The 17,358-nt window shown below is 35.3% G+C and overlaps 1 protein-coding gene across 1 annotated transcript; it reads right to left on the reverse strand.

The window, feature by feature from the left end:
* Positions 1-10,449: 10,449 nt before the first annotated feature.
* Positions 10,450-17,358, reverse strand: LOC123269503. Its single transcript, XM_044735241.1, has 3 exons — positions 17,116-17,358; positions 15,783-16,895; positions 10,450-11,925 (listed from the first exon to the last, which is right to left on the reverse strand). The coding sequence occupies exons 2-3, from the start codon at positions 16,889-16,891 to the stop codon at positions 11,922-11,924; spliced, it is 1,113 nt and encodes a 370-aa protein (XP_044591176.1). The 5' UTR covers positions 16,892-16,895; positions 17,116-17,358; the 3' UTR covers positions 10,450-11,921.

Genomic DNA, 17,358 nt, shown 5'->3' on the forward strand with positions numbered 1-17,358 from the left:
AAAAACTCTCGCAGATTACTTGTTCCTTAGTTTTTATTATTACATATATTTACTTGTTGTGGTTACTTCAACATGCCTAAGTGCAAGGAATATTCTAGTGATTTTAAAAAAGCCGTTATTAATGCATTAAAACAAGGATTGAAACAAACAGAAGTTGCTTGTTTGTTTAAAGTGTCTCGACAGTTAGTTAGCTTATGGAATAAAGTCTATAACAAAAGAAAAACTGTCGAAAGTAAGCCTCGAACAGGCCGCCCAAGAAAAACTTCTTACATCGATCATATTATAAAAAAGTTATCAGCAAATGATATACGGATGTCCGCTGTAATGATAAAAAATGAATTAAAAGAAAAATATAACGTAAATATTCATGTTTCTACTGTTAAACGACGCTTAAAGGTCCTAGGGTTATATGGCCGAAGACCGGCTAAAAAACCTTTAATATCGAAAAAAAACAGGAAGTCTCGTCTTGAGTTCGCGAAACGGCATATATCGTGGTCAAGTTTAGAGTGGTCTAAAGTTTTATGGAGTGACGAAAGTAAATTTAATTTAATGTCATCTGATGGTATCAAGTACATTCGGCGTCCAGTAAACAAAAAATACGATTATCGGTATCAAATACCCACAGTTAAACATAGAGGTGGTAGTGTGATGGTTTGGGGATGTTTTTCACGGTCTGGAGTTGGACCATTAGTTCGAATAGAAGGAAAAATGGATCGGTTCATGTATGCAAATATATTAAAGTCTCAGATGTTACCATATGCTAAACATCACATGCCAGCTAAGTGGTATTTTCAACAAGACAATGATCCCAAACACAGATCAAAGCATATTAGTGACTTAATAAATCGTGAAAAAGTTAAAGTTCTTGAGTGGCCAAGTCAAAGTCCCGACTTGAATCCGATAGAAAATCTCTGGGAAGAATTGAAACGTAGTGTAAAAACCCAAAATTATTCAAACAAAAACGCTTTGTTTGAAACTCTAAAAAATGAGTGGGATCAAATTCCAATAAGTCGATTACAAAAATTAATCGACTCAATGCCGGAGCGATGCAAGGCTTTCATAAAGGCCAAGGGATATGCTAATAAATACTAATATATTTATTGCTGTAAATTATAATTATGCGTTAAATTAGTTTTTTTTCAAAAATGTCAAAATACTTTTGAGCCACCATTTTCCTAATATTTTAAAAATTAAACTTTCTTTTATTACGAATAAGAACCTCTTTGACACTATTCTGTAGTTTATTCAAAAGGTGTTAAAAAAATAAATAAATGATTATTATGTTTCATATTTATTTTTAATTAAACCATTAAATATATTTGTCAAAATACTTTTGAGCGCTACTGTATATATAAAATACTCGTGTCACAATGTTCGTTCCCATACTCCTCCGAAACGGCTTGACCGATTCTCATGAAATTTTTTATGCATATTCAGTAAGCCTGAGAATCGGCTACTATCTATTTTTCTAACTTCTAAGTGATAAGGGGTGTTCACCCTAAAATTTTTTTTTTTATTTTTTTGATAAAACTTTTTTTTTTTTATTTTTTTATTATGTGGCATCAAAAAATACTTACAACTCTAAATTTGCACTTTTTTATCACCAACCCTTGCTTTTTAATAGTCATTTTCATAATTTTATCATTTTCTATCCCGCTCGATAACATCAATTATTATCACTTGGTAAGTTATCCCCTCCATGTGTCTACCGGTGTCACTTCTCACCCTGTAAACAGCACGGAGTAGGGATGTCACCTCTACAGTTTTCGGCTATTATTAGTGTTTATGCTTCAAGCGTAGTAGTTAAACATTTTTATTATCTCAGTGTAACTCTCATATCAAATATATTCTCGAGTAACTTTATTATTTATTTATTAATAACTAATATTATTGAATATAATTAATTATTAATAACTAATAAAATTATTAATTTTGAGTGTAAATCGCACGATCAGTTAATTAAGTGACTTACATAACCTCTAAAATACTCAACACCTGTCACGAGTTCCCGCAAACAACGGCTATTGAGTTGTAAGTATAAATTATTTTTTACGTTTATTATAAAATCAAAAATTATTCTTTCTTATTTATAACGAAAATATTGTTGGGAATGGTGAAAAACGAATTCGGTGAAAGTTAGATTTTTATTACAATTGAGAAATTTTTTTTTGTGTTTACTTATAAGAGCTCTAACTTCGACAGAATTTTTTTTTTTCACTATTTCTAACAAAATGTATTTTCGATATAATTAAGAAACATAAAATTTTTCGCTTTCGTGAAACTATCTAATTTTTACATGTATATTTAATGTAATCAAAGATAAAATAAATGATTAATATAATAATTAAATAATTCAATCAGTTCTATTCATGTGTGTCTTGTATTGTACAGTGAACAATGCCAACAAAACGCAAAAGGGCCAATTTGAACCGTGATACAAATAAATCTAGAAGCATTCGAAATAGAAGAGCCCAAAGAACCGAAGAACAATTTCAGGAAGCAAATACTGGAGCGCGTGTGAGAATGGCGCAATTGCGTCAAGAACAATCAGACGATACACGAGCTGAACGCAATGAAGTCATGAGATTAGAACAACGACAATCACACCGTTTTACTGTCAATAGACGCAGAGCGAATGACCAACAACGCCAACAGGCACATCGAGCATTTGTAGCTACATCATTTCTGCGTCTAGCATTCCAGTATGAGCCCGATATTGAATATTATGCTCATTCAAAAGTAGTGATTGGTGCTATGGACAAAGAATGCCCGTATTGTCATGCTTTGAAATTCAAAAATGAACCAGCCTTGCACTCGGCTTGCTAGAAGATGACAATCAGTGGGAATGTATGCTTGCTGAAGCAGCATTGAACTGTACAGCAATACAAATTTATCTACTATTCGCTAGTGTTGACTACATGTTTTCCAGCCCGAGCAGAGATATTGTGGGATACACAAAGATTCAAAGACTGAGGATCTTTGCATTATCATTGCCAACTTACCACTCAGTCATATCGGTATGAATTCGCCAAATCGAGGTGCAACTGATTTAATGAACACTGAAATGAATCGTGAAATGCAGTACAACACTTTAGAAACGGCGGCGATTGTTACTCGCAATGTCCCACTAATGAATGAGGAACAATGAACCATTTACGACCGCATTATGCTCGCAGTTTCAGCAGGACAAGGTGGGTTCTTTTTTTTAGATGCACCAGGTGGAACTGGCAAGACATTCCTTATTTCGCTAATTCTCGCCAAAATACGATCCAATAATGGCATCGCATTGGCCATTGCATCATCCGGCATTGCGGCAACATTATTGGATGGAGGCAGAACAGCTCATTCAGTATTTAAGCTACCACTAAATATTCAAAATAACCCTGACGCAGTGTGCAACATAAAAAAACAATCGTCCATAGCCACAGTGCTGAAACAGTGTAAAATTATCATCTGGGATGAATGTAGCATGGCACACAAACATTCACTTGAGGCGTTGAACAGGACATTGAAAAATATTAAAAACAACGACAAACTATTTGGTGGCACTCTGTTAGTCCTTTCAGGTGACTTCAGATAAACACTGCCCGTCATTCCGCGTTCAACATACGCTGATGAAATCAACGCCTGCTCAAAATCATCGACATTGTGGCGTAATGTTGAAATAGTACAGCTGAAAGTAAATATGCGCGTTCAAGTGCTTCAAGATCCATCCGCTGAAACATTCTCAAAACAACTCTTAGATATCGGCGATGGAAAAATCACTATAGCTGAAACTGGATACATAAATTTAGCGAATGATTTCTGCACAATCATTGATTCGCAAGATGCTCTCATTGAACAAATATTTCCCGATGTATACACGAATTACATAAATCTCGAGTGGCTAGCAGAAAGAGCAATGTTAGCTGCAAAAGATGTGACTACTGATGACAATAGTAGCCTCCTGCTCTGCATTGGGCCTCCGATGTTAGGCTTCAGCCATGCGAGACTAGCCCTCACTATTGACGCTTTGGCACTGACGTGTTCCACCTGCTGCTTGAAGTTGAGTCGGGCATTCAGCATCACTCCCAGATAACGGATAAATGGTTATGATGTGATTTCTTGTTCTCCGACTCTCAACTTAATAGTTTCTACCGTTTTTCTACTGATGATGAGCACAGCCTCGGTTTTATGCTTGACTAGTTGCAAGTTCACCATGTTCATCCACAAATTGATTCGCCTGAATGTAATATCAAATGCCATTTCTATCTCTTCGAGGTGCTTTGCGACGATCACGACAGCTACGTCATCCGCATATGCTACAAGTTTGACTCCCGTAGGCAATGCTATTCTCAGGAGGCCATCATACATGATGTTCCATAGCAGAGGACCTAAAACTGATCCCTGTGGCACTCCTCCGGTGATTTCGTACTCTTCCGTACCGTTCTTCGTGTCATATTTCAGAACCCTATTCGTGAAGTAGCTCGCTACCATTTTGCGAAGGTATCCTGGTACGTTTTTTTCTTCTAGAGCCCGCATAACGCAGTCCCAGTTAGCGGAGTTGAAGGCATTCTTGATGTCCAAAGCAGCCACCAAGCAGTATTTCTCCTTTCCACCCTTTTATCTCGTTCCGGCGATTGCATCCTTGGCTGTATCAACAACCAATTTGATCGCATCCAGAGTTGACCGTCCTTTTCGGAAACCAAACTGGTTCTCTGCCAGGAGTGGATCGACTACAGCCTCTATTCTCTGATGAATTATGCGCTCGAATATCTTGCCGGCCGTGTCTAACATGCAGAGTGGTCGGTAGGATGACGGTTCTTCCGGCGGTTTTTTCCCCTTCGGAAGTAGCGCTAGCCGTTGCTGTTTCCACTTCTGGGGAAAAGTCCCTTCCTTCAGGCATGTATCGTAAACGTCCAGGAATAATGCCGGTGCTGCCCTAAGGATTGATTTCAGGGCAATATTAGGGATTCCGTCCAATCTCGGTGCCTTATTATTCCCTACTCGATTGCCTGCCTCTATCAACTCGTCTAACGTGATAGTTGGGATGTCTTCAGGGTTGAGCTGCTCCAACTTGTAGGAGAATACCGGCTGTTGGGGAAACAGCGCAGTAACAGTCTTCTCTAGGAGCTGTGGACACGTAGGTGATGGCATTGGCTGGCATTTCAGGTGGGTCATAACCACCTTATACGGTCTGCCCCATGGATCTTTCTCTACTTCTGCGACCAGTTCTTTCCAGCAGCGTCTTTTGCTTTCTTTAATGGCTCTGTTTAGTTTTCGACGGGCCTTTTTATACTCTGACAACAGCTCTGCGGAGTTAGGTCGTCCGTAGCCACGCTGAGACTTTCTTCTTTTTTTAAGACACTCTGAACGTAGAATGCTAATGTGATCGTTCCACCAGTGCACCGAAGGTCTTGAATTCATGCCACGTTTCCGAGACATACTGGCGTCGCAAGCCTGGGTGACTCTTCTCATTAGGTTCTTGGTCTTCTCTTCAGCAGTTTATACGATGATCGGATCGCATTCTAGGGCTACTACTAAAGCAGTGAGGTCGAGAGATTTTACTTTCTACCCAACCGCGCTAGCGTTCCTGTTGACTCTTGTTAGATTCTGGCCAGTTGATATTTCCCATAGTATCGTACTATGGTCACTGGGTGTGTAGATGTTCAATACTTTCCAAGAAAATCTCTTCGAGCTAAGCAACTGCTGACAAATGTAAGGTCAACAATTGAGTTTGCCTCTCCCTTAGTATACGTTGGCGTGTCACCGGTGTTAAGAAGGATCACGTCCAGTGTGGCCATTGCTTCAAGAAGTGCTTTTCCACGTGTATTAGTGAACTTGCTGCCCCAGTCTGCTGCCCAGGAAATGAAGTCACCAGCTATTGCCACGGGAAAGTGTTTTCTTGCGTCCTCAGTTAGCCGATCAAGGAAGTCTTCAAACTGTTCATTAGAGAGACTAGGTGGTGCATAGCAACTGTAGAAGCGGAGGCCATCTACCCATGCTGCTACGAAGCCGGCTTCTTTATTGTTGACTGTTCTCTGAAAAAGACATTTACCGCAGGACCAGATGACGGCTTTGTTAGTGCTGTCGGATTCCCAGGGTTGGTTACTCAGGTGTCTATAAGGCTCACTTATAAGTGCTACGTCTGCCTCTAATTCGCGCACAGTTTGCATGAGCAGGTCATGCGCAGCCTCACAATGATTGAGGTTGAGCTGCAATATCTTCATGTTCTTGGCTTCGTTATCTTGTGGAGCGCTTCTTGGAAGACGGGGCATCTGTTCGTGCCTGCAGCTGCTGGTAGTGACACTGTGGCTGTCTGCGTACCCCTAAAGACTTTATGGATTTTGATTGCCTCTAGTGGGATTTCACAACTTTCTCCAGCTTCCCTTTTTAGAGTGGTCTGAATATGCTCTTTTGTCGTGTCGTTATCGACATCTCGGATCTCGATGGTCTCCATTGGTCCTTTGCAGATCACTTTGGCCTCCTCTTTAAGGATGTCTTCGATCGTCTTTTGGAGGGCTTAAATTTTGAATTTTTGAAAATCGTTAAAAATGACGATCGAAGTTAAAGTTTTAGCTCAATTTTTTTTATATAATACATTGTACTCATCTTAAAAGATTCTGAAATTTCTAGAAGGGTGTTTCTTTTTCAAAAATATCAATTTTTGAATTTCAAAAAAAATTTTTTTTTCATTTTTTGCAACTTTCAAATAAGGTAAAGTTATGTAGACACATAGTATTGTAATATTGAGAATTAAAAATTGAATGCGTCACGAGGCAATATTAAATAATAAATTAATTTCAAATTTTTTTTTATTTTTTGGACATGATCTCAAAGTCATCCTTAACGCATGGAAAATAAAAAAAAAGTTGAAATTAATTTATTAATCAGTATTTCCACGTGATGTATTCAATTTTTAATCCTCAAAATTACAATACTATGTATCTACATAACTTTACCTTATTTAAAAGTTGCAAAAAAAGAAAAAAAAATTTTTTTTGAAATTCAAAAATTGATATTTTAAAAAAAAGCACCCTTCTAAAAATTTCAGAATCTTTTAAGATGAGTACAATGTATTATACAAAAAAAATTGAGCTGAAACTTTAACTTCGATCGTCATTTTTAACGATTTTTAAAAATTCAAAATTTGACATTTTTGACAATTTTCTTCAATAACCCTAAGTGTCCCCTTTTAAACAAACAAAAGGCCGTTCCTATATCTACAATAGCGTTCGAGATATTACAGAAACAAAATTGAAAAACTGAAAAAATTGCGAAATTTTGAATTTGCATATCTTTTAAAAAAAATTTTTTTATTGTTTTTCCTTTGGCAGAACTTCGTTTTATGATAAACGAAAACTTCTGACCAAAATTTGTCCAAATCAAAAGAGATCAATTCCAACTATTTGTCAATTTGACATGGAATGACCCAATTGCCAACTATTTCTTTAAATTTCGAAATTTAGTCATTTTTAAATGGCTGTAACTAGTCTTTTTGTCACGATAATCATACTTTGTCTTAGAGTTTTGTAAAGCTTAAAAACTAGACTTTAAGAATATAAAATCGTTTTTTGTAAAAAATTGTGTAAATTATGTGTAAATTCAATTTAAAACAAAAAAAAATTTTTCCCATGTTAATTAAATGGGAAACTAAAATAAAAATAGCGACCCTTTAGAGTTGTGCTATAGGGCTCATGTTTGGTGAGGATTTTTTTTATATCAAATAGAAACATTTGAGAGGGTGAGAGTTACAAAAAAAATTAAAAAGTTTTTTTGAAGCACCCTAATATATATATATATATATATATATATATATATATATATATATATATATATATATATATATATATATATATATATATATATATTGTGACATGAGAAAATTTTCTAAAATTTGAAATTCCGAGTTTTAAAATTATTAGGTTGGCTAAGCTGAGGAAAAGCAGAGATTCGACGCGCCTGTGTCGCCCCAAGCAGCCTCCCGATCAGAATGACAAGCTCGAGGTAAAATTAGTAAAAGAAAACGCGCCGAATTTAAATTAAAAATTCAAATAAAAAGAATACCGGAATGAGTGTGAACTATTGTTGAATGCATGAGTGAGTGAGACTAGACTATAGCGATCAGACGACCCGCGAATTTCTACGAGCCATCGACGATCAACGTGACATCTGGCCGCGAGGATAGAACGACGAGAAAATTTGAACGGACCAATGACGACGGAGAGCGACCAACAACAAGTATGCAAGGCGCCACCTGAACACGAGGCTGATCACTAATCGAAGTATCGACCAATCATCGATCGCAACGGAATACTGGACGCATCCCGGAATACAACGGCCGGCTAGAAGAAGCTGTGAGCTGATTGGATGCGAGTTTTTGGAACGAACCGAAAAAAAAAAAAGAGCATGGGTTGCCGAGGAGGCAGCCATATTAGCAATGAATTCTGATCTGGACGCCGTGACTGTGGCATCGTGCCGTGCTATTTTGATTATTTTTGCTGTTGAGTTTTTTTGTAAATTTGTCGCTGACGTGAGTACGATTGTGTACATTATTGTGAAATATTTCGCTGAATTGTTTTGGACACTACGACCCCGGATACGCCATCGCCGAGATATCGACGCTCTTCCGTCAGTTTTGCCGCCAACTTCGTCTACTTGGTCAGCATCGCCCGAGACGTCTACGGTAGCTGCAGGGTAAGTCTGGTCGCTGTCTTTATTAGCTCCAGGGTGTCATCACCGCAAATTTCGTCGTGTTAAAATAATTTGTTTATAATTCGAGTTGCACGGAATTAAAGAAATTCCGTGCGGTATTTTTGAAGCTTAGTGACGACACTCTGCGGCACGGTACCGTTGAGTCACGTGTTTGTGTGTGTGGAATTTTTGGTCGGGATTATAAGTACTGTTTACCTACCTCGAGCTTCAAATACCCGACAAAGCGGCTTAGTAAAGTGCTTTGTAAAATAAGTTGACGAATTCGAATACTTCGCATAATTTGTTTTTTTTTATGTCATTGTTGCACCATTTGATGATTTGAATTATTTTGGATAATTTTGAGATCTTTATTAGGTTTTTGCGATTGAAATTATTGGTTGAATTTTGCGATTGAAATTATTATATTTTTTTTTAATAAAAAAAAAAAGAGAAGACTTCGTAGATAAATTTTGCTGTTGCGATTTTTGATAAAGATTTGCGATTGAGATTTTGTTATTAAATTTGGCAATTGAAATTTTTGATAAAATTTTGCGATTGAAATTTTTAATAAAATTTTGCGATTGGAATAATTATTTCCTTTTAAAAATTTTTTGAATAAATTTGGCGAGTTGAATTAATTATTTGTTTTGAAATTTTGAATAAATGTTGCGAATTGAATTAATTATTTGTTTTGACAATTTGAATAAATTTTGCGAATTGAATTAATTATTTGTTTTGACAATTTGAATAAATTTTGCGAGATGAAGTAATTATTTGTTTTGAAATTTTGAATAAATTTTGCGAATTGAATTAATTATTTGTTTTGAAATTTTGAATAAATTTTGCGAGTTGAATTATTTGTTCGTTTCGAAATTTGTTGAAGCATTTTGGCGAACCGACATTTTATTTATTTTGTTTGAAAGAAAGGGCTTTGTAATTTTTATTTTTGGTTACTCGAATTTCTTTCTAGAATTTGGTTTATTTTGAAATGTCGAATCATTGCGTTAGCACTAGTCTTGCGTTAGAATTATTTTTGCGTTAAATAATTTTTGTTATTAATGCGACATTGCCGACAGTATATATTTGTTGTTGAATAAACCGTTGTTGGATTAGAATTGCACGCCTCAATTATTTTTTTTAATTGTTGTTGCTCTGATTAACCGATCCTATCGTCCCATTTCGATTTCTTTGTTCGTCGATTGCCGTGATTCGATTTTTGAATCTCTTCAACACCGACCCGCCGCCCACGAAGATCCACCGCCAGATCGACCCGTGGAACATTGAGTTCCTGGCGCCCAACCAAATATACGAACCAGGTAAGCCAATTTTTTTTTGGGTGACCTGATCCGGCCCTGTCGACGCCAGTGCCGGAAAAGGCATCACAATATATATATATATATATATATATATATATATATATATATATATATATATATATACATACTAGCTGACCCGGCCACGCGTTGCTGTGGCTAAAGTTTTTGTTATATTACATTATAGTAAACAATCTAAGAGGAACAATAAGAGAACATCAGTCACGGAGTCCACTATGCTTTTTCACACAGATGGTATTTGTAAAAAAATATGGTGATCTCCTTATTTGACTTTCTACTACTATAACCCTTTAGTACAATGAAATTATTTACGAACAAAGACGAAAATGTTGATGTTGGTATACAAATTCACTGGATTAAGATTTGAAGGGGAAGTACGTTGAACACAATTAATTAAAATGTTCTTACACTTGATATTAAGCAGAAATCAATAGGTACAAAATAAAAATTTATCAGATTTATTATTTCCATTTAATTTTATAACAAATATAAGTATATTACAGTATAATACAGTAAATAACATGTGACGCTTAAACTCATGAATGAGGTAGGCAAGGCAGACAGTCTTAAACTTTTAAACATTAATATCTATTTTTTTGAATTATAAATACTTTCAATTTCAATTTAATTTAACACCAATCAGTGCACAATGTTTTTGGTTAACCTGTCTTTAGCTAACACAAATAGATTCGACGGTTTCCCAACACGTGAACACGCAACATATAGCTGCCCATGAGAAAAACATGGATTTTCCAAATCTAAACCACAAATGGACATTGTTTGACCTTGAGATTTATTTATAGACATGGCGAAAGCTAAACGAATTGGAAACTGTAGCCTTTTGAAGGGTATGGTAGAATCTGATGGTATCATCGGAATACGTGGCAGCAGGACCACTTTTCCTTTAAACTTCCCAACCAAAATGGTTGCTTCAAGAATTTTTCCGGTGATCTTTTTGATGACCAAACGCGTACCGTTACATAATTGAGGTGGATTCAAATTACGGAGGAGAATAATAGGGGAACCAATCTTTAATCGAAGATTATGTGGTGGCATTCCAGGGATATCTAATGAATTTAAAAATTCAATCGGAAAATTTACACTTTCATTTTAATATCCGTGATCGTGTCATTCGTATGCGGCTTTGGGAAGTTTTTTTTACATTTTCCATTTTCCATGCACGGTGACGTCATGTTGAAAGCACCGCATGGCCCATGGATCATGTGTTTGGTGACAATATCAAATAATTCTTGATCAATTAATGGGTCTGGAATTTCGGCTGAAATTATTTGATCGATTTCTTCAGGACGGATTCTATCTTTAAGCCAAACCAAAATGTGGGCATGAGGCAAACCTCGCTTTTGCCACTCTATCGTATACAGCCAACAACGTGTGATACCAAAAATTGAATATTTAACAATAAAATCAATTAAGGATTTCAATTTTTGTTTAAACACACGTGCAATTAAATCATGACGATGAATGGCTTGTTGTCCTGGCAATAGTAAAGTTTGTATCTCTTCCCAATTCGGATTACATGTGATTGTAATAAATAAATCCGGTCGGCCGTAATGACGTACGTAAGTCATCGCATCTTGTATGTATTCCTGCATGTTCCGTGGACTGCCGATGTAGCTTGAAGGTAAAATGAAAGCATTACCGATGTCATTGGGATTTAAATTTCCATCGATGTTTCCAGCAACAGCATCTCGTAAGTGAATATATTCTTCCGATCGTAGTTTTGCCTGGTTGAATCGAAGGAATCGCAAGCGTTCGCTTTCGACCTTAGCATACATATCAACAATGTATTGATGGAACAGCTGACGATATCGAAGGATATAATTGTCTTGATGTTGTCTAACCATTATTCGGTGTGCGTAGTAGTTCATTGAGCTAACTTTATTATTTCTGTAATCACCTAAAAAAATAAAAAATAAAATGCAATACGAAATTAAAATCTATACGTACAGTAAGAAGGTAAATAGATAATTGTCAAAGGGCATAGCCGGATTAATATGGGAATTCTGCCCCCATGGCTTTTTTGACTCATACTTAGGGGGTCGATTTGGTATCGAATGAAAATAATTCACACCAATTTTTAGCTCTTTAACTCAAACGGTATTCGAGAATTTCAAAAAAACCTGTTTTTTCAAAATTATTTTTATTTTTATAGTAAAATTCGGAATTGATTAATGATGATTTTTTTCCTAATTCTTACGAGTCTAAAACATGAAAAAATCATATGATCATGATTCTCAAATAGAAAACCGATTTTTAACAGAGAAAAGAAAATTATTTTTTTTTTTTTCAGCCTTTTTGAAATATGTCACTCACCAAAATTCGTCAGAAAATGTCTTTTATACTCCTCTATACTCAGGAAATTTTTTGAATTATTTGAAATGGTTGTACAACTCAAAAATAATTAAAAACTCATTTTTTTCAAAATCTTGCGTTTTAACAAACTTACATTTTTTTTAGTACACATAAATACGTAGAAAATTTTATTTTTGTTTAAAATTCACAATTACATTACTTCTCAATCTTTATACTAGACAACGATAACGTTAAAACTATGTTTTTCAAAATTTTGGCCAAGTTGGCACATTATAACGCCATCTATCGGGATTTTCTGTATCCATTTATTATTTCTTCTAAGGTTCCGCTTGTTTAGATAACCTAAAAACAAAGAAGCTTCTATGGTTGATGTCATTGTCTGAATAGCAGTTAACGCATTAATTAATTCAGTACTTATATTGACAATATTTTTTCGTTCCACCATAAAATTATACTGGAGTATCATTTTTGTTATATTATCTTGTCTCATCTTTATGAGATACTATTTTTTGTCGTTAAATAGTGTCACAGTCGATTACAAAGACTCAAGTAAGTGAAGTTTTATATTTAATCAGTTTATATATGTCCAAATTCCTAATATATAATTTTAATATTGATGTTAGAATGGATTTTGATAAAAAATGTATCAATTGTAACATATATTTGCGTAAAGCAGTTGGTTATAAAAAAGTTGTTATGACAATTGATGAAGCTAATATTGCGACAGAAAAAATTGGAAAGAGAGTTCTTGTTAATGATGCCTTTTGTAGTAAGTGTCGAGTTATTTTAACAAGACCACCTATACTTAAGAACACTCAGGATTCATCTGCAGATCAAGTTAGTATCAAAAGTCAGCCAATTTTTTCTCAGTCTTCATCCACTACTGTTTCATCCGTATCATCATCTGAAGATCCTTCATATGTTATTGAAGAAAAAATGGAAGAAGAGTTAGAATTTGTGGAGTTGGGTTTTCCCCGAATCATATCGACACATAAATACTGTTGCCTTTGTGGATTATCAGAAAATATTACAATTGTTCCATTTGAAGCACGCAAACAAGTATTTTCGAAAAGACGACTCTTTATTCCTGAAGGAAATCGGTGTTGTAAAGATCACATTATAAAAAAGCGGTTTTATGATGAAGAAATTAACAATTTTCGGATTTATTCGAATACCAGTGTATTTGAAGTTCGTGATTTGGAAAAATTACTTGGGCAGCTGGCTATTGGCACTGATTCGTCTATAATTGATAAAATTGGAGATCACTCGTTTCCAGAAAAACAGTTGGAGGTATTTACGAGCCTTACCTGGGAAAAATTGATAAAACTTCGTGAAATGTTAACGTCGATGAGAAAATCAGTGAATCGTAATGTCATTCAAGCTCTCGTTATTTTTTTATTCAAATTACGAACAGGAAATTCAAATGCAGTGATATCTTCCATTTTTGGTTTAGCTCGGGAACAAATGGTATCCGACTACTGTGATGAAGTAATATCTTCATTTGAAAAAGATGTTTTACCTCAGTATTTCGGAATCGATGCTATTAGTAGGGAGACATTACTCGCCAATACCTCTAATACTGCTAAAGTGCTGTATCAAGTGAAAGATCACCAGTTGATATTCATTTGCGATGGAACATATATTCGTCATCAAAAAAGTGCAAATAACGAATACCAGAGGAAATCATATTCTGGTCAAAAGAAAGTTCCTCTGTGCAAACCATTCACGATATGTACTACAAATGGTTTCGTTATAGATATGCTCGGGCCATATACAGCTAATATGAACGATGCTGAGATTATGAGAATCATCTTAAGTGATCCCAATGGTCTGATCAAGTTGCTGAAAAAAGGTGACATTATTGTAGTTGATCGTGGCTTCCGGGATGTGATAGTATATTTAGAAGAATTGGGGTTTGAAGTGCTAATGCCTGCTCTCAAAGGAAAACGCAATCAACTGACCACAGATGAATCAAATGAATCCCGTTTTGTTACCAAAATCCGTTGGGTTGTTGAAGCAGTACATGGAGATATTAAGCAGAAGTTTAGGATTTTAGATCATAAACTAGACAATAAATTGCTTCCAAAAACTGGTGTTTTTTGTCGAATCGCTTGTTTTCTGCACAATGAATTTGGTAAGAGACTTGATTCTGATCTCGATCTTTCTGAAAAAATTATTGCCGCCATGAACTCAAAAAAGTATCAAGATAATACCTTAGCCTCAGAAGTAGAGACTAATCGTTGGGCAAGAAGAAAAGTTCCTTTTGCAACAATAACTTCAGATATGTTAACTGATTTTCCTGAATTAACGGAACAAGAACTCAAAATTCTATTCACGGGATCATATCAAATGTCTCAAGCTGTATCGTATTTAGCTGAAATGATGGATGAAAACGGAACGATAATACTTTATTATTTAAAAATTACACCTAATATTATAAAATTCAAAGTCAGATCTCGACATATTAATTCGAAGACATATCATTGTTTTGTTGAATATCAATCAGATAAGAACGATATCTCTGGAATAACTCGATATTGTTGTGATTGTGCAAATGGTAGACGTACTGTTGGATGTTGCTCACACATTGCTGCTATTATATACTATTTATCTCACGCCCGATACTTAGCGAAAATCGTAAAACCAGCTGAGATACTTAGTCGTCTGTTTATTGATGAAAAAATCAGTGTCGTCGTGAATGAAGACAGTGATGAAGACTAGCCTAATTGTTATTTTGATTAAAATTTTTATTTTTTCTGTATCAAAATTCAAAATATTTCCCAATAGTATGAAAAAATATATAAGTATTAACTTTAAGTGTCTTTTGAATCAATAATAACCCTTCTAATCATTTTAACCTACTGAATCTTTCTGTTTATCTTTTGAAAAGATATTTTTTGGTAAAAATAAAATTTTCTACGTATTTATGTGTACTAAAAAAAATGTAAGTTTGTTAAAACGCAAGATTTTGAAAAAAAAATGAGTTTTTAATTTTTTTTGAATTGTTCCACCATTTCTAAAAATTCAAAAAAATTCCTGAGTATAGAGGAGTATAAAAGACATTTTCTGACGAATTTTGGTGAGTGACATATTTCAAAAAGGCTGAAAAAAAAAAAAAAAATAATTTTCTTTTCTCTGTTAAAAATCGGTTTTCTATTTGAGAATCATGATCATATGATTTTTTCATGTTTTGGACTCGTAAGAATTAGGAAAAAAATCATCATTAATCAATTCCGAATTTTACTATAAAAATAAAAATAATTTTGAAAAAACAGGTTTTTTTGAAATTCTCGAATACCGTTTGAGTTAAAGAGCTAAAAATTGGTGTGAATTATTTTCATTCGATACCAAATCGACCCCCTAAGTATGAGTCAAAAAAGCCATGGGGGCAGAATTCCCATATTAATCCGGCTATGCCCTTTACCGGAATTTGGATCATACTGTTTGATATTAAGGTGATATTCATCTTGTCCTTGCCAAAATATCAATGGATATTGTAGTGCGTCATATGAACGGTGTAGATCCGAAATCGTACTGACAGTGTTGTCTCGCCGTGTAATTTTTATAGATCTTTTGTCAACTGGAATACCAACCATGATAACAGCAACCTCATCAACAGTTGGAGCGTTGAATCTACCAGCACGTTCACCTAATGGTACTTTGTCGGCTTTTATGACGATTTGATAATTGTCATTTTGCAGTCGTGGCGAAACTCTTTTGATCAATTGAATTAGTTGATTGTGATCTTCTAAAAAATTTTCCAATAATATCACAATTGCTCTTTCCTCTGCTTGTTCAATAAAATTATACAGGCACCGAGTCGTCACGCGCTCTTCACAATCGCCCATAAAATAAATTTGAAGAAATTTCGGATTGTTATCAGGCATTGGCATCAGTGATCCGATTTTATGGTACACCTGGCCTTGAATTTTGAATGTAGTTTCAAAATTACGTCCATCGGATGCACGATCGCAAATTTTAGTTGCCCCAAATGACGTCATTTGGAAGCAAGAATTAAATTTGCGTATCTTACGCAAAAATAATTTGGAATCATCTGAATTGCCAGTAAGAAGGGATAATAAAGGCTCCGGCGGAGCGGGTAGAGGTGACAGCACAACTTTTCCTGATGCGCAGCACATGCCGGCTGCTTCATTCCGAAATTTCAATGCCTGACAATATTGACATACTTTATCCATTCCACCGATAGCAATTTTTGAATGCGCTGAGTAGTTAATATCTGGTGCATATTCAAAGGCAAGCCGAACGAATGATGCACGTGTTAATGAGCGGCTGATCCGTTGCCTTTGTCGATCTAGTACTCGTACTGTAGCTATGTTTCGTTCTCGTGCCGCTCTTGTTCTCGTAATATTCTGTTGCAGACGTTTGTCACGCTGTTCTTGAGATTCTTGTGCACGACTTTCTGCAGTCCTGATTCTTTGAGCTGCATTTCTTGTTTCGATTTGTTCTGGTAATTGCTGAGCTCTTTCAACACGTTTGCGTCGTGACCCTTTGCTGCTCGCGTTGTTGAGGTTAGATTTTTTCGGTGGCATTTGACTGAAAATAATAATTTAATCGTTTAAATATTAGAAAGAGGAACTGAAAAACATGTTATCATAGCACATTGAAATAATAAGTGCAAAATAATTTTCAATGGAGGTTAAATAAAAATAATATAAAAATTTTTGTACAATTATTGAAAAAGTGTGGGGAGCTTTGTGCCATTTTCTCATTGATATATTAATTAACTTTTATAAAACTATGTGATATTACTTACATGTATAAATTGAAATTATTGTTCCTGTGCTCCTACTGTGGCTATGTCTCGTTCTCCTGCTGCTCTTGTTCTTATGATATTCTCTTGAAGACGTTCGTTACACTGTTCTTGAGATTCTTGTGCATGACCTTCTGCTGTCCTGATTCTTTGAGCTGGATTTCTTGATTCAATTTGTTCTGCCAACTGATGGGCTCTTTTAATACGTTTGCGTCGTGTCTCTCTGGTGCTCGCGTTGTTGAGGTT

Source organism: Cotesia glomerata, linkage group LG7 (genome assembly GCF_020080835.1).
Source record: "Cotesia glomerata isolate CgM1 linkage group LG7, MPM_Cglom_v2.3, whole genome shotgun sequence".
Lineage (NCBI taxonomy): Eukaryota > Metazoa > Arthropoda > Insecta > Hymenoptera > Braconidae > Cotesia > Cotesia glomerata.